This window comes from Diplodia corticola (genome assembly GCF_001883845.1).
Source record: "Diplodia corticola strain CBS 112549 chromosome Unknown scaffold24, whole genome shotgun sequence".
NCBI lineage: Eukaryota > Fungi > Ascomycota > Dothideomycetes > Botryosphaeriales > Botryosphaeriaceae > Diplodia > Diplodia corticola.
Genome location: NW_017971503.1, coordinates 427213 through 450183, shown reverse-complemented (window position 1 = coordinate 450183; position 22971 = coordinate 427213). Strand labels below are relative to the sequence as shown.

At 58.1% G+C, this 22971-nt stretch overlaps 4 protein-coding genes across 4 annotated transcripts; all 4 read right to left on the bottom strand.

The window, feature by feature from the left end:
- Nucleotides 1-6450: 6450 nt before the first annotated feature.
- Nucleotides 6451-8034, bottom strand: BKCO1_24000147 (c6 transcription factor protein; the record flags this gene model as incomplete). The annotated part of the gene is made up of 1 exon (XM_020273107.1): nt 6451-8034. One exon carries the CDS (start codon nt 8032-8034, stop codon nt 6451-6453), a length of 1584 nt encoding a protein of 527 aa, XP_020130533.1.
- A 3861-nt stretch (nt 8035-11895) lies between these two features.
- BKCO1_24000146 (uncharacterized protein) lies at nt 11896-12313 on the bottom strand (the record flags this gene model as incomplete). Its single annotated transcript, XM_020273106.1, has 2 exons — nt 11896-12240; nt 12305-12313. 2 exons carry the CDS (start codon nt 12311-12313, stop codon nt 11896-11898), a joined length of 354 nt encoding a protein of 117 aa, XP_020130534.1.
- Nucleotides 12314-13629: 1316 nt separating this feature from the next.
- BKCO1_24000145 (sugar transporter) lies at nt 13630-15599 on the bottom strand (the record flags this gene model as incomplete). Its single annotated transcript, XM_020273105.1, has 5 exons — nt 13630-14053; nt 14148-14911; nt 14965-15167; nt 15253-15375; nt 15434-15599. The coding sequence occupies 5 exons, from the start codon at nt 15597-15599 to the stop codon at nt 13630-13632; spliced, it is 1680 nt and encodes a 559-aa protein (XP_020130535.1).
- Nucleotides 15600-17500: 1901 nt separating this feature from the next.
- Nucleotides 17501-19300, bottom strand: BKCO1_24000144 (uncharacterized protein; the record flags this gene model as incomplete). The annotated part of the gene is made up of 1 exon (XM_020273104.1): nt 17501-19300. One exon carries the CDS (start codon nt 19298-19300, stop codon nt 17501-17503), a length of 1800 nt encoding a protein of 599 aa, XP_020130536.1.
- Between the last annotated feature and the right edge of the window lie 3671 nt (nt 19301-22971).

The following is a 22971-nucleotide window of genomic DNA, read 5'->3' as shown; positions in this document are numbered from 1 at the left end:
CAGGAGATCCAACAGGTAAGCATGGTGTGGCGGGGATGAAATCAATGGCTCTTACTTTGACTTTTTCCTGGCTGCTTTCATTGAGAACCGTTAGGATAGTCCAAACTCGCAAGTGGTTGTTTCCAAAAGTGAATGTCTCAGTGTCAGTCTCGCAGTAAGGCTGGCTGACAGTCGGGCTGCTGGCTTGGCGCTCCGGTTGTTTCGGGGCTGCCGGTGAAAAGTCCGGATCAGCGCTTACTCGCACAACACACACCCATAGAAAAAAGATTGTCCGGGCCTGATGAAGATCGAGATTTATGCCAGTAAGCTGCACTACAGACCTCTCGGAGCAACTTTGCAATTCAGGTGGTCCATCCGGTACCACGCCGCCCTTGCTTGTGGGGTTGATAGAACCAGCGAAACGACTCATGGGCAAACGCCTCATGTGGGAGCGACGTCGCCATATGCAGTCGCACATGCATACGAGATGGGGCCTGAGAACACGGGGCGTGTCATGGAAGGAGAGTCCTTTGAGACGGAAGTGGGCCATCATCCATCAGCTCCTGGTCAATGTCATTGTGCAGTCGTCCCACAATCCACGGACCAAGTACGTAAGTTCCAGGCTCTGCTGCGGGTGCTCACCGGCCGCCTCAGTCATGGCCTGTGATCACAATTCCAAGAGAAAAGGGAGAGACTGGACGTTACACAAGACAAGGCAAGTCTCATCAATGCATGTGCAGCAAGGCCCCATGGAGTAGATCCAATCCGACAGGTGCCTGATCACCTAGGTGGGTCGATAAAATCCGGGATACGTGCTTGTCAATTGATGGGATATGCCGGGCCTTGGCACGGTTGTTGAGCCTCGTTGGTTGCAATGCAGTGAAGTGGTTTCCCCTCCTCCCATTTCATCGCTGCTGAGCACCAAGTATTTGCCGCTTTGCTTCGACCGTCCTGCAGCAGTTGCTGGTGCATCCCACTACTGCACTTAACTGCCAAGTGTGGCCTAGTCTAAACGGCTCAGTCTCAGACCGTCAAGTCAAATCTTTGCATTCGAAAAAAGCCCACCGCCGTGCGCTTGCACCGCCGCTCAAAGCACCCGTTTGCCACCGGAACCATTTCCTGTAGAAGACAGCTCTCATTCTAGGCCAGACCACTGACCCAAGGCCCTCCAATAGCACGGGGACCTGACGTTGCAAGATCGGACCTCGATACGGCGCAGGAGCCTCCCCTTTCACCGATCGTCTCTATCTTGCCGCCCCCAATTCAGCCGGAGGTACGTGCGTGGGAGCCCTGTATTAAATCTCGTTGCCTAGCCCCACTCGCATGAAATGCTCTGTTTGCCTGGTCTCCGGTTGATGACGACGATGAAGCTTGGGCGGAGGTGATCGATCTCGCCCCATTTCCCACGCATGCACACCAGGACGCCCCGACGACAGCACACGGACACGGACCCTCCCATGATCCTGCAGCCCTCCCTCCCCCATCCGCCTGGAATCATTAAACGGGAATGCGTAGCCGAGAAACATTGTGCCGTTGACACGTGCCGGCGCGCAACGCGGCGGCGGCAGCAGCTCCACTCTTTGTGGTCCCCGAGAGCCAACACTCGGATCTCTTTCCCCTACCGCAGATCCTTTAAGCTTGGATGACGGGTTTCCCGGTTTGGGACCGCACCGTGCCCTTGGAGCCCCTGCAATGTGTGATTGAACGTCCTTCCCGCGCAGCTAGCTTCGATCAATCGTTTAAACCTGTTCGTCTGGGCGAAAAGAAGATCGAATTCCGCGACGAGGACCATCGCGCAAGATACCATTTCCGTAGATGAGCGCGTTGATGGCTACTTATTGCGAGCTGACAAGGCCATCATGCCACTAACAGCTATTGCGCAAACAAAAGAGCAACAGAATTTCAACGCATGCAGACATCCGCAGTCACCGACCCCCCCTCTCCAAGCAATCTTTCTCCTACAAGACAGAGCGAGAAAGAGAGAGAAGCGGACGGAGGAAGAACAGATCGCACCCACGTAACACTCACAAGGCCGCTCGCACCCTCACCTGCCATAACCCAACGCCCCTCGTCATCCCGGCCACCAAGTCATCACGCACGCCCGCCCCTGCCGGCGTCTCTCCAGCGCTTCTTATTTTATTTTTTTCCGACAATTTCCTTCCGGTCAGCAGACACGCCTTGCACCCCACCCTTCTTCCATCTCTGCCGACAACCCCCGCTCCGATCCGGTTCCGACCAGCCTGCCTGCCTGCCGGGGGTTCTCCCATCCATCCATCCATCTTGCAGCAACGCGCAGAAAGCCCCGAAGACATCAAGGGCCCGCCTGCTCGGGGCGGCTGCGGCTGCATGGACGGACGGGGGCGCGTGAGCTGCGTGAGCCCCAGCCCCAACCCGGGGTTTTGCCATGCCTCTTGACGCAATATGCGAGTATCTGCGGCAGGGGCGCCAGTCGAGCCGGCGGGGCAGAAGGAACGGGAGGAAGGGAGAGGGGGGGATGTGGTAGGGAGGGAGGTACGCTCTCTCTCTCTCTTTCTCGCTCTCTCGCTCTCTCACTCGCTCGCTCGCTCGCTCCCTACCCCCTAGGTCCCTGTTCGATCCGTTTGTACTGTGCCCACCGGCGACCTGCGATTATGGAGTGTGTAAGAGCGTAAGGGCTTCACCAGCGATGGCGGCAGCGAGACGGACGGGGTTCGAGGCGTGCAGAACGGTTTCCGAGGGAAGGAAGGAAGGTCGGGGCTGTTGGTGGCGTTGCAGGACGAAGCAGAGACGGTAATCGGGAGAGGAGGGGTCCGCGGGGACGGTCGCTGGGATCATGGTCTGCTCATCAGATGGATTCGCTCTGCTGGACCGGAGGCTGCATGCCTAGAACGATGGGTGAGTTGCGGGAGCTAACGCTACGGGTCGGAGCGGTCGAGATGGGGCAAGGACGGGCCATTGATGCGTAGAGATGCTTGAGGAAATGGGCCGTCTCCGCGGCCGGGTGGAGCCGCTGTGTTGGTAAGGCATGTACCTGTCTCCAGGACGTGTCGGGGTGGAAGGTGGAGCTTCGCGTGCAGCGTGGTTGGTACGATCTGGGGGAGTTGGGGTTTTCGAGGACTGGGGTGCTCTGGATCGTGCAGGATTGCTTTGGAACAATCGTCACAGACTGGCCGGAAATGGGTAGTGATAATATAACATAGTTCATCATGATAAGGAGAGGGTATGCAGCAAATGGACGAGAAGTGGCTGCTGTCCTGGCTCCTGTATGCACCCGCACCTCTCGGCCAGCCTTGCCACCGGCCGACTTCGTGATCTCGTATAGGTGCGTGGTCCAGCCGAAAGCTTGGCAAAGTGAGATTGGAAGAGGCGCCAAGAGATGCGTCACAGATTCTGATGTATTGCAGGGGTTGGCAGCGAACCAAATCGCGAAGATGGGATCGGAGATACGAGAGGCAGGATATCTCCACGCATTAAGTGGACCCTTTGCGGTGGCTCTTGCACGCCAATATCTCAACACCGCGACGTCGAGGTCCGTCGACGGCAAGCGGCGGCTAGCTCAGCCACTTCCGTATCGGCAAGTGGACCTCCGCTCAACACCCATGCCATGCCCGTCCGGAGCCACGATCGCACCAGATCGCCTCGTGGGCAGACGGAGAGGCGGTTTGGAGATCTGCACCAAGACCCTTCTTCGGCAACAGGCTCGATGACTCGCGCACGGGGTGTTATCGAGCAGCTGGCGGGCGCATCTGCCATCTGCCGGCAGCCGGAAAATGAGGGGGGTGCGAATGACGCGATCTGTGGGTGATTGTTAGGTAGGCCAGACCGCCGGGGACCTCTCTCGTTTCGACGCCGTCCCTAGCTCAACGGTCGCCCGCCCCCAAACACCGGGCCAAGTTCTTGCTCTCTTTGCTTCGTCCTTGTCCCAGCCAGGCAGATGACGAGACGACAGATCAGAAGAGGGTCGGACGAGCATACCTATGGCGTGGCGCGCTGGTCCGGTCTGGTGTCTCGGCTCCGTCCGTCGGGCGGCATGCCCTGTCCGCACGGTGGCCGCTGCTTCGTGGGGTGCGTGCTGCAAGAAGCTTGAGAGCTGCGAACCTGCGATCGATCTGCGTTTCGCCTCCACCGCTCCTCCGACGACCGACCTGTGCCCCTCGGCCGTTCCCCTTGCTGTCCGCTGATCTCTGGGCGTGTCCAGCGCGTTGTGCAGTTGCCTTGCAGGAGGCATTTAATGTGTACGTCCAGCCGTGCCCAGCCGTGCTATGTTTAGCCCCAGCCGCGCGGGTTGGTGTGAAGATCCGCCATGGCGAGGAAACTGACGCGGTGCGTTTCAGCTTGCGTCGGCCGTACTGGGAGGATTAGCATTGGACGACATGGTACAACAAACACGTAGGTTGAGTAACGTGTCTGGAGAAAAGCGGGCGGGAGTCGAGAACGAGGCGGAGCAAGAAGCAAAGACCCACGGGCGGGTCCTGGTCCCCTTGCGCCGCTGAAATAGTCGACCTCGAGCACGGGGCTGGCGGCGGGTGGAGCGAACAGCAGGCAGCGGACGGCTGAACGGCCCGCTCGAGGTGGCACGGCAGATGGAAAGCCATGGCCCGATGAGGCGTCACCAGGAAGCGGAGTGCGTGTCGTCCTCGTCGCAGCCTGTGTGACACAGCAGCAGACATGATGCTAAACTTTGTCTGGCACTCTGGCCCCTCCGCTCCAATCACTCTGCGCTGCGACAAGCGTGTGATCATGATGCAAGATGCGGGTGCACTACAGATTCACCCGGCTCGACGAGTGGTTCGTGGGTCCTTTCGGCTGGCTGTGTTTTCCCTTTTTTTTTCTCTCACACCCTTTTTTGTTTTTCCGTGCTTGCTTTTTCCTTCTTGCTGCAGGCAGCGATGACTTAAGCAAGCAGGATTGGCCAACGGTGACGGCCGTGGCCTCGTCTCGGGCGTCTCCACCGTGAAAAAGCACGTCCTGAACGGTGGGAGCGTTGTGCCAACAGCTCCTCTCAGCCCTCGACGCGGCACTACCTGCTCTCTCCACCTGTCGCTGCAGGTGCTGCAGGGCGGCAGACCCGGATTTGCCGATCTGGAAGCAGAAGCCAGAGAGCAGCTGATGATCCTCGCCAACCCTGCTCGCGGCGATTATCCTCCTCCCCTGCTCTTGCCTTGCCGCAGGCACCTCAACGGAGGCACGGGCCCCCTCTCCGACTCACGGACGGTGATGAGCACGGCGTCCGACATGGGAACGGCTGCTTCATGCTGTCGTCGTCGTCTAGACACAGGGCCGAGTCACTCCACACGTTTCCTATTCCTGCCACTTTGTGCACAGCTTGTGCAGCCAACTCCCAATGGCGAGACCCACTTTACCAGCGCAAAGGGGGACTCCACGTCAGTGAGTCCATCACCTCTTCGGGACCATGCAGGAGAAGAAGTGAAGAAGTCGCCCAAGTGATGCATTAAGCCTAACCGAGAAAGACGTGTCCGCTGCCTTCCCACGCGCCGCATCCATTGTCACTGTCCTTGACTTGCGCACGCCGTCCCAATGGCCCGACTCGACAGCAAAGAAAAGTAACCGAGAAAGGAAACAGGGCTGCAGTCGCAGCACGCATTGTGCCGCGTCCTGCACGTGACAACGGTCCACTTTCGGTTCGCGTCGCATCAGCGAGGCGAGCCCAGAGCGGCCAACCGGGGGCGCGGGGAAGGGGACCAAGAGGGGGAAGGGAAGGCCGAGCAAGGCCCAGGCAGGGGGGCATCGAGCTCATCGCCCGCGCGACGGGCGGGCGGGCCAACCGATCTCGTCCATCACATCAACTCCTGCCGTCTCTCTGCTCTGTTTGCTCTCCACTCCACCACCACCCTTCGCCTCGAGCCCCTCATGCCCACCGCTGTGCCACGGCAATAAACGAGAGCCGGGGCCCAGACAGCCGTGGCCGCGTCACTAGACGGCCGGGGTGGTCGGGTGCGGCCAACGATATCCGGACGATCGGGGAAGAGGAGTCGGCCGCATCCACCGTGCTGCGCCGCGGTCGTTTCGGCTCCAAGATGACCTGTCACATTGTCCATGTTTTCGGGGGCTGGCTGGCTGGCTGGCTTGGGGCTCGGGCGGGGGTGTAGGCCAAACGATTACGGGGGCCAGACAAGTCTTCATGCACGGCCACAAGCGCGCGTGCGGTCCGTCCGTTCATTCAATCGGCGGCACACCAGCTCATCAGCAAATCCTCCTTCTCTTCGTCTCTCTGTCGTCCTCTCCTGTTCGTCCGCCCCATGCCCACCGATCCCCACTTCGCTCCCGGTCGGCAGGGGGGTCCGTCGTTGCGTATTGATTGCCCGCCCAATCTTTTTTTTTCTTTCTCACTCTCCCGCTCCTCCGATCCCTCCCCCCCCCCCGTCGTCTGATCGTCATCATCATCGGAACGGGGAGGGGGGGGAAACGGCGCCGAGCGCGCGGGCAGGCAGGCGAGCGGGCGGGCATGGGCGGGCATGGAGGCTTGCCTGATCACCGATGCCAACTGCCAACGCCCACCTGCGCACCATCACCGCCGCCGCCGCCGCCGCCGCCGCCGCCGCCAAGTCCTCGCACCGGCCACTCCAGACACGCACGCCAGGCATTCGCCTCGGCTTCCGCCAGCGCCGCCGCCGCCGCTCCACCCCGCTCCTCCTCCTCCTCCTCCTCCTCCTCCCCACCAGCTCCTCCCTCCGCCGCCCCTCCCCCTCCTCCCCTCCCGCCCCCCACTCCGCCACCACCCAGACCACGTCCCCCCTCAAGCCCCCCCGCAACCTCGCCCACCACCGCCCGCACAACCCTCTCCCCCCACCGCGCCACCCACCACATGTGCGCGAACCCGGCCAGACACCGGGCCCAGTGCGCGAGCACCACGAGCGCGAGCGGGTCGCGGCGGCGGCAGGGACGGCGGGGGCGGGAGCGGGGGCGGCGGGACCCGGGCGGAGGCGGAGGCGGAGGCGGAGGCGGCGCAGCAAGCGCGGCGAGGAAGGCCGGCGGCAGGTGCGCGGGCCAGTGCAGCGCGATGGTGTGCAGGCGCGGGCGGGCGGCGAGGCGGCGGAAGAGGAGGCGGAGGGCGGTGAGGGGGGGGAGGAATGTGGAGAGTGGAGAAGGGGGGGAAGGGGGGTCTTGTGGTGTTGTGGGTGCGGGGTTGGGATCGGGAGTGGTTTGGGAGAGGGAGGGCGGGGAGGAGGGGAGGGAGGAGTGGTGGTGGAGGAGGGTGGGGTTGAGCATGGCGAGGAAGGTTGAGGAGGAGGGGGCACGCGGCGGGGGAGAGGATTTCGTCGTGGTCGTGGTGGTCGTGGTCGCGGCGCTACGCAGCAGCACCGCGTCGACGACTCGTTCCAGCGACGCTTCCGCTTCGGGCGCTGGGAGGCCGTCGCCGAGCTCGTCGCCGGCGCGCATGCGATCTCGGACGTAGGAGCTGATGTCGCTGGTGGTGGTGGTGCGCGAGGAGAAGGATGGCGGGGGAGAGGGGAAGGGCCCGCTCCGTCGTCCGTCGTCTTCGGCTTCCCACGCACGCTCGTACAAGGCCGAGGTCCCGTAGAAGAGGTGAATCACCTGCACCGCCTGGTCGAGTATGTCTTGGCCCGGGGCTGGCGGGAACGCGAAGGAACAGGCAAGGATGATGGATGAGCAGGTCAGCACGGCGTCCGTGTCGCCGACGGCGTGGCCGTTGCTCAGCTTGGAGATGGCGGGCGTGAAGCCGGCCAGCGCACGGCTCTGGTATGCCGACGCGAGGGCGACGTGGTTGTCCGCCTGCTGAGTGTTGTTGCCGACGCGCTGGTACAGCAGCGAGCGGTGCAGCGAGGCGAAGGTGAGCACTGCGTAGTAGAGGAAGTCGTAGGACGGGGCGTAGGCCCGCACCGCCTTGTCCCAGCGCCACATTTGCTCCGAGGCATGGTGGGTCGGGTCTACGGTGGTCACGACGTGCACGTAATGATGGAATACGGCGTCGCCATGCTCGAGCAGAGTTGCGTCCAGGGGCGACATGATACTGCCGCCGCCGCCGGTGCTGCTACCGGGCGCATGGATCCTGTTCGCCCGGCATATGAGGGGCTGCTGCTGCTGCGGCAGCATGGTAGGGGCTCTTGCATCGTGTGGTGGCCTACGAGCCCTCTGTTGCTGCGCATCGAACGGGTTGTACTCGGACAGCAGGTGCGTATAGGTGCATTTGCGGCCTCTGGACTTGCAGCGCAGGCAGCGCGGTTGCGTTTCGTCGCACTGTCGCAGCACAGGAGGTAAACAGGCGTTCGGGGAAGCGGACAGTGAGACCCTACCTTGACTCTCTTCTCCTTGCACTCGCGGCATCCGTGGTGTGAGTTCCGGTGCGAGCGCCGGCTGTACATTTCGGGAAAATGGTTGATGGAAGAGGCAGCTGTCTATCGGTGGCGGCCTGGTCCGTGACGCAACTGGCTGCCGGCTCGATTGCGCTTGCTAGGCTGGGGGAGAGCTCCGCTGCTGTCGAGCTGCTGAGGTAGCTGTGCCGCAGGTGCCGACACCCAATCGGGATGCTCCGAGCTGTCCAATACGTTGTGGAGCCGCTGAGATGCCGTGGTGCTTCTACCGCAAGCCCAAGGTGTTGATTTGGAAGGCCGTCTTCGATCTGGGGACCCGGCGCGGACATGCAGGCAACACTGCGATATGACTCTGCCTCCCGAGATGACGTTCTTTTTCGATTGTTGGCCAAGGACGGGGGCTCGGGTGCGGATGACGAACCGGGAGGGGCAACTCCCTCCGGTCCTGCGCTTGTCTTTTTCGAGTCTGGTTGCACAGCTGGCCTCGTACTACTTGGGGGCCGAAACCTCGACCACTGCTGTTGCTATTTAATTGCCAACATTTACGCTTTACTCGAAACGGCACTTCCTCAGGCCTTCCAATACTCGTATGCTTCCGAGTATTTGCTTCGACGACACCAGACGACGACGTAGCTTGCATCGCCTATCCATTCCCGAGTCCTCAATCTCTACCGACCCGGCGGCTCCTCCGGGCGATCGGCCAGAAGGCGCCAAGAATACTGAGACCGGCATCGGCCGTCCCCGCATTTGAACAAGGCGCGCTTCACGAAAGATCCCGAGTCTTATTTACCGCGTGCTACTGTCTATAGATGTGGAGTGCGTTGACATAGTTCAATATCCAGGAGCTATCCAGAAGCAAAATTAATACTGCCATGTTTGCAAGGTTCGGAAATTAATCACTGGAGTGAAAGCTGTAGAGATGATAAGCGAGCTTTTGGGAGTAATCCCATGCTATTTGACCAGCTAGTTGCTTTCTTTTGCAAGCGGAAAAAAAAAAAAAAGCGACCAGTGCAGGCATTGCGGCAAGGTTGACTACGAGGGCCATTTCCTCCATCACCCTGCCATTTGATGCAAGTTTCTGGCCGTTGTAATAATGCTATGTGGTCACCAAGGATTCACATTGGGAAATGACTGTTGGTTAAGAATGTTTTTCCGATAGCAGTGGAGCATCCCGAAATTTCTCGAGGCAACTGCCAAGCAGATTGAGAGCTCAGATATCTGCGGTGTAACCTCCACCCACGAGGCTATTGCCGCAAGCCTTGTTTATGTCGTAATGACGTAGTCAAAAGGGAAATTTGCCAGTCAGTCCATATGACAATATTTCCGTGCCCAAAATGGAGAGAGCCTTGTGTTCCCACCTTAACACTGATGGATGAAATTGCCAACCTCTTAAACCCTCTCGTTGATAGACTGAAAAACTGAAATTGATCATCTTCGACTGGCCTGAGAACCCGAAGACGTCCCGGAATTTGCTATGAAGGTATGCTCTTTTGCAAAGTCAGTGTTCCTCAAAAGTTAGACGTATTCCATTTGACTGTCACTGTGCGATTACATTGGCGCCCTTCTTTGCTCTCTTTTGGGTTTCCGTGTCAATTACTTATTCGACTTCTTCCGCCAAAACCTACTTTCCTTGGAGCGCAGAGAGCACCTCTTCATCGCAACTTTGAATCATGAACGTCGATCTTTCTGACAAGCTTTGGCAGCCGTTGACGTCAACGTCGACGACGGAAGATGTTGTATTTGCTAGTTACCTGGTGTTGGCCTCTCCTTGAAGTCTACTAAAACAGATTCATCGGTTGATTTCGTACTCAAACTGCAGCTGAAAGCCTCACAGAGATCCGGTGTCTCGCCGTCCTCGGCAACATTAAAGACAGTCCAATATATCTTTCTCCACTATCCGTCCGGGGAAACGCTCCTTAGCTCCTTTTTTACTTTCAGCTTACTCTGCTTCTCATGCGTGATTGACTCTTGCCCAGCTCTTCCCTCTTTTGTGATAAACTAGCAGCGTTCTCTGCTCACCAAATAAGCGTGCAAAGTCTTCGAACTCTTGAACTCTTCATCGTACCTTTCATATTCGGTACGTAGAGGACACATTCTGTGAATAATATGCTCTTTTTGTGCTACCGGTTGGCCGGTTTCACTTCAAGAGCGTGATTTAATCCAAATTTTGAACTTACTCGATGCGGTTGACGTCCTTAAACTCTAGGTGTTTGAGGCGAATGGCTTCAACACTACGTCTCATAAAGATCTCTTTGAAGTATGGGCAACTGAATAGAGTCAATGTCGTCTAGTAAAGCAGACCTCTTCCTTTTCCCACGCGCCCGCTTCGCCACGCGTGCGTTATCGAATGCAATAACGCGATAATATTTTGTGGGTTACTTCGCTGTAAATACCCGGACTGAATATGATACGTCATTTCACAATAAAAATAGAAGTCAAATCGGCGGAAAGCCTCGAAAATAATAGAAATTGTATGATGTGCGCAGATGAAAACCATCAAAACCGTCATCCCCATCCTCTCCCTTCACACGCCGCCCTAAAAATCCCTGGCCGCCATAAATTTGGACCCCCCAACCAGTCTTTGACCTCACCCAATTCGGTCTGCTCAGCTTCACTGCCGGCGCATCGGTAGAATGCACCTCTATGAGGGTCCTCAGGCCGTTTGTTTGGTTTTTAATGCCCTTTGGATGCTATATATCTTGTTCCAAGCTGAGGGAGTCAATTCAATCAGCAGAAAGCTCCGTAACAATGAGTACTCCGACCGATTTCTCTGATGCACCGAACACTCAACACGCTCGCAGGTGGTTCGGCAGCCCGAGGAGCTATGGTGAATGCAAAAGAAGTATGTCTGAATGGTTTGCGCAAAACCTTGAAGGAAGGTTCGGGAGTAGAGAGGTAGATGGTAAAGTGAAGGAGAACATCGAGCACACTTGAGTGGATCAGGCATGGTGGGCGTCGAGAAAAGTCGAAACCTTATATTCCGTACAATTTACTGCCTTAGATGTTATTTGATGCTTTATTGACCTACTATACGTTAGCTTGGGAGCTTGGAACAAATGAGAGGAAGGGTTTTCCTTCACCTCCCCCCCTCTTCGCCGCCCACATCCAAATCCACCACATCTCCCACATCGACCGACGATAACCCCTCCCTCACCGCCGTCCTCTCCGACATCTACACCATCATCTCCGTCCTCCCAATCACCAGCGACAACAGCGACACCTCCACCTCCTCACCCAGCTCGCCCTCCCACGCGCGGCGCGCCCTTTTCCCCGACTACTCCGCCGCTTCGCGCCGTCAGAGCGGGCATTCGGGGCGGCGAAGCAGCCGCGGTCGCGTGCGTCGCGGGCAAGGTTGAGGCGGTGTGGCGGGCGTGTCGGGACGTCCGCGGCTGCGGCGGCGGCGGAAGCGGAGCGTGCGGGCGGACGGTTGTTCGAGGTGGCGCGGTTACGGTGCGGGGTGTGGATGAGTTGGCTGGCGGTGGGGAGGCCGGGCTGGGGAGGTTTGCGGAGGCGGAGGGGAAGGAGGGGGAGAAGGGGTTGGCGGGGTTGGCGGGGTTGGGGGATCAGGGGGAGAAGCTGGTGGTGGTGTGGGATGTTGCGGGTGGGGTGGCGGAGTTGCTGGTGGTGGGGGGAGGAGGAGGTGTCAGAGGGTGACGGTGATGGAGATTGATGATGTGGGGAGGCTTGTGGCGGCGGGGTGTGCGTTGACGGAGGGGACGTAGGTGGAGGAGATGGATGTGGTGGGGGAGACGGTCGGGGTGGATGAAGTGGTGGGGTTGGTGAGGGAGTGTTTGGGAGTGGAGAGGGAGGAGTTGGCGAAGAGGGCGGCCGAGGTGGAAGGGGTGGGCCGGACGAGGGAGGGGGTGGTGAGGAAGATACATGCGCACCTTGCGTTGGTCATGTTGGAGGAGAAGGAGGGCTGGGCGATTATGAAGCCGACGTTGGATGAGTCATGTGTGCATACGAAGCCGTTGAGTGTGAGGAAGTACTTGATGAATTACTGGTAGCTGTGGGTCAAAGCTTATGGTGAGAGGTTATTACGGGGCTGTCACCATCTTCATTACGTAGTCTCAATAGAACCAGTAGAGATGCTAGGCAGCGTCAATGACGAGTAAGTGCTTGCTGGTGCATCTGATGTTGTGGCCGCACCGCTGGCCACGCAGAGCAGGCGTCTAAGAGAACGACGATGCTGCTACAGTATGGGCGAGTCTAGATCGGGATGGCGGTCGGTGTAGCGGAAGCCTTCGTCTGCTTGGCTGTCAAACGGGAGCAAGTCGCGATGGCATCAGCACGCCTGGCATGAACATATAGGGGCTTGCAAGCTGTGGCAACAATTCAGTAAACATTGGTCGAAAGTAGAAAAGACGCGAGGCTTACCATCCATAAAGCAGCATCTGGGGTTCAGTTCTCCTGCTATTGCAGTTGTTTCAATTGGCGCAGTAGTTGTGACCGTTATTGAGGTATCGCTGAGAGGCTATTCGTGCTTGTTGTGGCCGTGGAAAACTACTGTGATGATAACCGTCGATATGGGTTTCACGCTTCTCTAACAGTACATCCTTGAGGATGCTGCCCCAAAGTCAAAGGGGCTGAGGTAAAAGTGAGTGTGCTGAGCCTTTATGATCAGCTGGATGGTCAAATATCGGCCAATCACCAACGCCAAGTCGTCTTGACGCACATGCCCACAGTGCCTGAATCAACAACCTGATCGGCGCATCCCCAGAGCCACCTCATCGTCCTCGTGGTCTCAAGTTGCGGGGTTATCCTTTGGACCGACTTTCTCTGCGGGGAATTGCGGGTCTTTCTTTTTTCTCCAAAACCGACATCGCATTGAATCCCCGCAGTAAGTGCTTGGGAGCCTAGAAGAAAACCTGGGCGACGGTAAGAGTTGTAGGTGCAGTAAGTTTGCAGAGATCAGGCAGAAACCAGCATTTACCCGTTCCGGTCAGTATCACTGGTCAGGCCACAACGCTACTCAGCTTTGCCGCGGGAGATTGCATTTCAGACGTAGCGTACCGGGACAGAGCCACAAACGGAATTGAAGATATTACTGCATTTCGATCTACGCGTCTAAAGGAATGGTATCAAACTAAAAATCCAAAATCACGAGAGCGCACCGCTGCTACGGTAGCATTACCTACGGCGCCGCGTCCAAGGTCGTCAAAGCGGACCCTGGCAGCCCTCCTTTACAGCTTCGTGAGCACTGCATTCCCCACCCCATCTCCCAGGGTATCAGCAAGCAAACTATATCTGACTCTTACCATCTACAAAGTCTAGACATCAGATCTCCGACTCGACGGCCTCGCACGGCCAAAAAGCCACGCCGCCGCCGCCGCCGCACCCGTTCTCAACCGCACCCGAACACGTGCAATCACGACACTCAGGCAATGTGCGACGCATCCTTCTCCTCGCTGCTGGACCAGCCCCTCCTCTGGTTGACGTCGGACTCGTTCTCCTCGTCGCTGACCATGCCGTAGGCCTTGGCCTTGGCGTCGATCTCGGCCTCGGTCAGGTAGGGCAGCTCCTTGGCGGCGCGGACGTACGACATGTTCTCGACGTAGCCCTTGGCGAAGATGATGTCGATCTCCTCGAGGGTGCGCTGCTTGGTCTCGGGGTAGAAGAAGTAGATGACGGGGAAGAAGGCGGCGTTGACGGCGCCGAAGAAGAGGTAGGTGCCCCAGCCGATGTTCTCGAGCATGATGGGCGTCACCATGACGATGAGGAAGTTGAAGATCCAGTTGGTGAAGGTCGAGATGGCGTTGGCTTTGGCGCGCGTCTTGAGCGGGTTCAGTTCCGCGGGGTAGCTGTCGGGATGTCAGTGATGGCTCTGTCGCAAGAGGGGGAGTGTTTAAGTGGTAGAAGGGGGATGGGGGACTCCCGGGGAAAGTCTAGACTTACAGCCAGGGCAGCGGCAGCCATGTGGCGCCGAAGAAGGCGATGTACAGGAACAGTCCGACGGCAGCTCCCTTGGCCGCGGACGTTGTGCCTGGGATGAGGCACGCGAAGACGAGCACCATGGAGAGACACTGGCCTACGGTGCCAATCAAGAAGAGCCTACGTCGGCCCGTGCGCTCAATGATGAACCAGGACACCGTGGCGAAAATCGAGTAGACGATCATGTTCACCCCGCCAAGAAGGAGGGACATGTTGGGCGTCTCGCCTATGGACTCCTCGAACAGAATAGGAAAATAATAGATGACGGCGTTGCAACCACCGATTTGTTGAAACAGCTGGGCGGACGCGCCCAGCAAGCAGCGGCGGAGGTGCTGCGTCTTGCCGCCGGTCAAGAGATCGCGGTAGCTCGTGCTGCCGACGTGACCAGAAGCGCGGATCGAGTCGATGATGACAGCGGCTTCCATGCGGGTCTCCTCTGCATCGACAGTGTGGCCTCGCAGGGCGGAGATGACCTTGATGGCCTCCTCGTGCCTATCTTTGGTCAAGAGCCAGCGAGGTGATTCAGGGAGGCCGACCATGGCAATGGCGACAACGAGACCGAACAGGCATTGGAAGGTGATGGGGAAGCGCCACGACAGGTCCTGGCCGCCATACGAGCAGCCGTAGTCGATCCAGTAGGCGATCATAGTGCCGAAGGCGATGACACCGCCCTCGATGCAAATGAGCAGACCGCGGTTGGTGGACTTGGAGCATTCGGCTTGGTATGTCTGCGGCAACGTCAGCACTGCAGGTGAAGAGGACAGCGGGTGGTCAGGCGTACCGGAATGGTCGAAGTGTTGATGCCGTTACCAACGCCAGTGATGGTGCGGCCGATGATGAACTGGGCCATGTGATGGTGGGGCTTGACGGCCGAAACCTGAATAAGAACACCGACGATCATGATGACGGCGCCGGCGATAATGCCCCGCTTGCGGCCAAGCCTGTCTCCGATGACAAGCATCAGGACGGCGCCGAAAAAGCATCCTACATTGGCGCCGAGTCAGCACAGTGCGCGCCAAGGCGACAAGACTCAAGCGCCCAGAGAATCTTCAGCAACGCCATGACGTACCGACTTCATAGATGGCAGTGACGAAGCCCTGGTAGGTCTTGTTGTCTTTGGTTTCCTCAAAGTAGTCGTTGAAAGGGGCGGCGCCGATGATGCCAGACATGACGCCTTGATCGTAGCCGAAGACTGTGTGCCGGCGGTCAGTGTCGGGGACGGGGCCGAGGGGGATGGTGCGAGCACGTACGCAAGAAGCCGGTTGTAGCGACGACTGACACGATGGTGCTGAGCATCTTGCCGCGCATGCCCAGGTACCTCGGCTCCTTGACATTGATGGATTGGTTCATGGCGACCTGCTCGGCTGGAGGAACAGCATCCTGGAGCCGGGTCTCGTTCTTCTGCTCGTCCGCCATGGTTGGCGAGGGAGGAGGAAGGGCGCGGTCAGACAGTGCGGAGGGAGGATGGTGCGGAGTCTGGCGGGCAAAGGGTGGCTTGAAGGCACGGGAGAGTGGTGGAGGGAGAGAAGCCGAGGACTCGAGCCGGGAGGGCGACGGCATTGGAGATTCTTATATGCATGCGGCAGCTAGGCAAGCAGCTGCAGCGCGAATTTGCAGCGAAGAGATTGCCGACTGACGCAGCACGGCTGCATGGTGTTTGTGGGGAGGGTCGAGGGCCGAGGGACGGACATCAGGCCGCAAAGGGTTGGATAAGCAACGCGGCGTTGGTTTCCTGCGGAGGATGCCCTGTGCCGGCTGGGGCGTGGGCCTGGGGTCTGGGCAGGCCGCTTACCGCGTGACGGGACTGGTGGACTGTGGGGGGCAGGCCAAGTGCCCAGGCGGCGGGAGGCGCCGCCAAGTGCTCCGCCGCGCTCCTCCAAGACATCCCAAGACGCCTTCTCCGACTCGTCCTCGCCAAACCTGCCCCCCAATCTCCGCAAACTCTGGATTTGCAGCAGACTTTGCCCCGTCAGACTTTCCCAGCCCCCGTCAGCGGCGTCACAGTGCGGGCTCTGTAGCCGCATGACGTTGTGCCACCTTGGCCGCACCCGTCCCACCGCCGGGACGCGCACACCACCCCGGCTCGCCGTCTACCAGGACCCCGTATTCTCCCGGCCCATGTCCAGCAATCTTTGCCGGCGCCGCGCGTTGAAACTTCCCTGGCCCGAGACAAACGGGAAGCTGTAGAGTGGAACCACGATTGCCCGAGCTTTCTCCTGGCCCTGGCTGAGTCTGTCGTTGGCCAACTTCTCGTTCCACCCGCTCTGGCTCGCCGTTGGATTTTGGCGCCAAGCTGACCGGTGCAGGAAACAGCCGATGATGATGATGAGCTGGTGGAGCCCCTCGTCTCCTTCGTCCCCTTCGTCCCAGTTTGCCTCCTTGAAGTCGTCGACTGCACGAGCCAGCCCCTAGCCTAGCGCCCCACCCCCACCTCCACTCTGCTGAACGTCTGGAGTCCCGCCTTCTGACTAAACACTTCCCCAGCCTCTCGCTTCGCCGTGCAAACGAAACTCCCACACACCCGGACATGCCTCGGATATCCTAACGCCAATATCGATGCATCCATCTATCCGACTCGTGTCAAAGTTTGTCATCCTTGGCTTGGGCATTTGATGTGCGCGCAACAACACCAGGTAGTTTCGTATCGGTGGGACGTCACTTAACATTTGTCGACTATGCTCCAAACCACCCCGACCTGTACTCTTACCTTGATACCTAGTATTGTCTTTCCTCAATCTGTTGGTCGCAGCCAGATGCTGTAAGTTGTGTTGCAGTGTGAAACGCGGAGTGCGAGATGGCTGTTTCTCCGACAGCACAACCTACGATGACTTCCAGCGAACTCGTTCGGGATGACTGATAGCCGCAATTCGTCTTTGGAGCCCTGTGCACTCCCTTTCTGTGCATAGGTTACCCATTGGCTAACCTCGTCTGCTGTTTCGCTGATCATACACGTGAGCCCTTGCTTAATAAGTAGTAAGTTCTCGTCCGCCTTCGCTGGGCCCTTCCCCAGACTTTTTGCCCCATCTGACAAGGTTGTTGACTGAAGCTACCTGTTTTCGGGAAGCTCCTTTGGCGTGTGTACGGGAGGACCTAGACCGCGGCTCCAAGGTGGAACTCTGAAGCACGTCGTCGGCTCTATTTTAGCTGCAGCGGGCCATTCCACACTACCGTCAACCACTAGAAGCTCGGGAATGCATAGATCTGCACTTCAAACACGATGAGGGGGCCGCGATCTGCAGGTACACGGCTTCCGCCCTTAGTGACAGACGATCATCAAATTACTTTACCCGGATTTATGCAGGAATATATACATCTACTCACAAGAAGTCTATCGTCACATTCGCGTTACCAGACCGCAGGTCGTCTTTGATGGTCGCCTCGACCTCGCCTACCTCGGCCCTCACAAAGTCCCTCAACTCATTCTTCGCCCGGAAAATCTCCTCATCCCAACGCACATCGGCCGCCTCAATCGCCTGATCCGTATCGTACCTCACGCCGTCGAAATGCTCATCTATGGCCTTGTCCATCCGCCCCTCCCACTCCTCATACCGCTCGCCCCACCTCCCCTCCGCCTCCTCGAGGCTCGATCGCAAAAGCCTGCTCTGCGCCTCCAGCCTCTCGCCAAACAGCCTCCCCTGCGCCTCCAACCTCTCGCCAAACAGCCTCCCCTGCGCCTCCAGCCTCTCCTCAAACGCCCGCCTCTGCATCTCCAACCCCGCCTCAAACTCCCTCCTCATCTCCTCCCTCTCCCTCGCCGCCCTCTCCTCCATCCCCGCCACCCTCGCCCCCAACGCCTCCACCTTCCGCCCCACCGCCTCCAACGCCCCTCCACCTCCACCATGCGGCATCCCCCCCTTCAACGCCTCCACCTCCGCCCTCAGCGCATCCAACTCCTCCCCCCTCACCCACCTCCCTTTGCCCTCCTTTTTCTCCCCCTCCCCCTCCACCACCCTCACCCTCTTCTCCCTCCGCTCCGCCCCCACCCCCACCAGCTCCTCACTCCCACTCCCACTCCCCCTCCCGATCCCCTTCCTCTTCCCCGACCCAAGAAGCGGAGACCGAAACCGAGGCGGAGGCGGACTCGGCCCCGGCCCAATCTCGTCGTAGCTCGGCGGGCTCTCCACCCTCATCGCCGCCGCCGCCGCCGCCGCCGTGGTTATCCCCTGCCGTTGCTGCTGCTGCCGCTGCTGCTGCTGATCGTCGTCGTCGTCACCGACGTAGTAGACGTAGACGTCGGGACGGACGCCGAGTGCGGCGGACAGCACGTCCCACGCCAGCACGGCCCCGCCGCGGCCGCCGTACATGCGGCGGAGGTTGCTGTTGTTGTTGGGCGAGGTGGCTGCGGGCCATTGCTCGGTTATGGCGGTGGGGAGGAGGGTTGGGGGGGTTGGGGGGGTTGTTGTTTTTGTGTCGTGCGGGAGGGGGAGGAAGAGCGTTAGGGTTCGGGTGGGGGTGCGGGGTTGTGGGCGGTGGTGCGCTTTTGCTGCGTCGTTGTCGTTATTGTCGTCGTTGTCGTCGTCGTCGCCGGTGTTGAGCGGACTGCACAGCGAGTGTAGCGCGGCTAGCGAAGCGCGGGCGCGACGGTCGCGGGGGTGGGGCGTGCCGTCCCCGCCGCAGGCGCGCGGCGAGGGGCCGATGGGGATGAGCGGGGTGGAGAGAGTTAGGGTTAGGCGGAGAATGGTGGGTTCTTCGTCGTCGTCGTCGTCATTGGCATTGTCGGCACGGTTCCTGGCGGCGGAGAGGGGCCGCTGGGCGCGGCGCTGGACGAAGGTGTTGTGGACAGCAGGCGGTGCGGCGCGGGCGGGGATGTGGGTCGCGCTCAGCGAGGCGATGTGGTGGGTGGGGATGGGGATGTGGATGGGGGTGGGGCGGGCGAAAGCGGTGAGGTCGATGGGGAGGCGCAGGGAGAGGTCGAAGGTGCGGGCGGTGGGGTCGAGGCGGAGGTCTGCGGTCAGGCGGGTGGAGGGGTGGTTGGTGGTGGTGGAATGGGATTTGGCGCCGAGGTAGCGGGTGGTGGAGGTTTGGGGGCAGGGCCACTGCACGACTGCGGTGGTGTTTGTGCGGGAGAAGATGGCTTCGTCATGGTTGGTGGTGGTTTTGGATGACGAGAGGGCCATGGCTACAGAGTCACTGGAAGATACGAGGACGCGACGATGATGTGATGAATGCAATTCTCATCTATGGAAGGATGCGGAGAATCAGCATGTAAATTCAGACCCGCGCGCCATGAAGCGAGCGATTCCCTCCCACCCGGGCTTTTGGCCATGGCAGAGCAGCCCTGACTCGGCAGGGCTCGGGCACAATCCACGCTCGCAGACCAGCGAGGCCGCATCTCGCAAAGGACACCGGAGACGCAACGGCGACCGTGTGAGGGTGCCACAGACCCCAGCGCGTGGCTGGAAGGTGGCCTGCTTGCGAGCATCGGGTGTCCGGCAGAAGAGCCTGGCGGGCGAGCACGGCCGCAGAGCGGACCTGTGGACTGCCGAGTCTGCTGTTTCCTCCGCTTGTGACCGGGACGAGATGGTGCGGTGAAGGATGGGTTGGAGAAACGAAATGGACGAGGGGATGTACCAGTGACGGAGCGGCCGGGAGCCGCGGTACAGCGACCATGCACAAGCAGCAAAGACAGCGAGCACACGGCCGAAACGGCAGGCGTGCGGAGTGATGGGAAGGTGATGCGAAAGGATGGTGGTGTTGGGACTCGGGTGATGAACGGGTGTGGAGTTGGAGTCGAGCGGCGCGGTCGCGAAGTTCGCGCTGCTGACTCATCGGTGCACAGGCCACCACATTCCCTCTCTTGCCTCCGTCCGCTTTCAGCACTTCCATCTCCGACTTGACATACGACAATCAGTTTTTAGGAACACCGCAGACTAACGAGTGACCCAGACTCTTCCAATTCCCTCCGCCTATCCCGAAATCTTGTTGGCCGGCCATTCCTGCCCTTCCCAATATGGAAATCTGCAAATCTTCCGGCCAAGCCTTCTCTCTATAGCTCTACCACCACAATCGCTACCATATTTGATTCAATCCAACTGACAGATTCTATGATGATGCTCATGGCCATCTGACTCTTCGCAACCGTCATAATATATAAACTCACTTAGCGCTCATATTCAGCCGTCGTGAACTGCGGGTTTCCCCAGTCGTCAGTGGTGCAATGGTCGTGCTGGGCAGCGGTCATCCGGGAGTAGGCCAGCGCGTCAGTCTCTACCCATGGGATTTCCTTGGGCTTTTGGTAGAAGAGCGGGGGTCTGTCCACCGCATTACCGCCTTCGCCAGCAGCTATGCCCATCAAGGGAGCGCGTGCCCTTTACCATCGGCGGGTGATTAGTGGTCCTTGAAATTCGAACATTTCTCGAGCTCGCTCCACTCTAGAATCCGACCGTCCTCAAATTCCAGCGCAATGTGGACCGGCTGCAAGTTTCTCCAGGAACTGTCGCACGGCCAATATCAAAAAAGGCATGTCACGTCACTCCTTCAGCCAGCCCACGAACAGCTCGGAAAGACTGAGCACCAAGGATTTGTTTTCTACAGAGACAGCTTAGGCTGTGCACGGAATCATCCGAAGTCGATGGTCTCATCTTTCGAGTTGCTCTTTCTTCAAATTGCAAGGAGGGAAAATGGTGAAATCCCCTCCAAATATTTTTTCCCCGATGCAGTGGTCGGTTTATCCTTTCCTAGGCTCTCAAAGCCTCTGTAAACCCATTCAAGGCATTGGGATCGTAAGTCCGGTCGCAGCGAGAATATTCGAAAATACCAGCGGTGATATCCCAAGGGGTATGTTCTATCACACCTGCAACTGGACTGTGTAGAAGACTTGGTGTAGTGTCATAGGGTCATGAATTCCTGTCGAAACGCTTGAAGAGCGCGCGTTTCCACTCCGTGACCAAGTTGGATCTTTGCATGACAAAACGGCGCCCCACGCTCAGTGGATACGAAAGCTCGACGGGAAAATAGCGTCTTCTAGAATTTTGAGGCCCTGAAACACCATTTCAACCTTTTAACAAGTTCGACTATACAGGGAACACCACGTAAGTGAAAGTCTTTACTATTGGTCTATGCCGCCAATATCTTTTGCCCAGCCGCAGGTGCAACTCAACACTGCCTATCTCTTACCCACTGTGTTCGACTTGATCCTCCGACTTCTACAGATAATTCCCGTCAGTCCTTGCAAACTGGACGTGCTTTGTGCCCAGCAACGGCCGTCATGGGCCTCCCAGCAATAGATCATCATCGTTGTCAGGTTTTTGACGACAACATTGAGTTTTCCAGCTTGAGACAGCTTCTCCGATGGATTTTTGCAGCGGGACTCCACGTGTGCATAAGGCAGAATGAAGATACTGACGGAATCCTGAACATCTGATTTCTGATATACTCGATCCCGGTAGACTTAACACAAGGACTTTCATCTCGATCGGTCTTTCTCTTGGGATGGATGGAAAGCTAGCTGCCACTTCTGCATTGCTTCAGCTTCTGGATAGAGTTGCAATGGGCACAGTCTGGATCTTGTTTCGCACGAAAGTTGGCGTTGACTACAATATTAAGAGCTCACAGGTGTTTTTTTCCCCCAAGCACGTATTTTTATTGGAGTTTATATAGTGCTAGGGACTTGTGTGCGGGAAGAAAAGTTGGCGATATACATAAAGTGCTCTAGATACTTAGTTCAAAGTTAAAGTCCACCCCCACATCTTAATTCATCTTATCGGTTATAGTCTGCACCGATTTCTTGAGAGACATGACGGCGTCTTCAAGTCTTCGTTCACGTGAGCTAACGCCGATTTTGCGGGTTGGGCTCCGACGTTTGGTAGATGCTGGGGTTGCGTGTTCGAGAAGTACTACCATCACTTCGCGCATTCACCGGAAATCCATCAAAAAAGCTTTTGGATGTCTGCACCTGGTAAGATGGATGCAAGGCCGAGTAGGGTCTCAAGCAGCTATAAAGTCCGATACCACTACATGGTAAGTTCGTGACTGCAAAATTGCGGAAATCATGGAGGAAGAAACCAGACCTTACATTTCGGTACTGACATTTTCTGAAGCAAAAAGCGAGAAAGAAAATAAAAGAAATTAACCGACAATGCGTACATCAATCAGACACTTTCATTATTTCCTTGCATACCAAACTCGTGATTACCACGAAGGGCCCCAATGAAGTCTACCTCGTGGCATTATCTCGCAGGACTCGATAGGACGAGCCCGATCAGCAAGGAGTCCTCGGTCAACGACCTCGAATGCATCCACCACGCGGAGCCAGGACGACAGCAGAGGTCCAAGCTCTTACGCCACACAACACACCCGCATCTTGCCCGCTTTCCCGCAAGCCATCCGCACCACAACCGCCTCCCATGCCCAGCGCCGGAACAAAAAGCCTACGCGCACGAGCCACAGCGAACCGAGAAAAAAAATCTTCATCTTTCCCAACTAGCAAAAATAAAAAAAGAGCAGCGCTTAACCGGTCTTGGACCGATAAGACTCCGAGTCTTGCAGCTTCTGTGGATCGAACACAGTACCTCCAGATACCGCACAGAGTTCTGTGATGTTTGGCTGAAGTGGGCTTCAGTCTGGCGCTCTCCCAAGTGAGCTAAAGCTGCTGCTTAGGTAATCATGAAGAACACCCCCGCACGTTGCAATTAAGTACAGCAAAATTTGGAAAAAGGGAGGATTGGGAAGGGTGGTGGATGTTGGTAGAAGGCTTGGCATCAGAGAAGTGTCGTAGAAGATTGAGCGGTGGGATTTTCATGAGCAGCATCATCTTGGAAACGGTGACGAGCCTGGCGCTGCTGCGTCG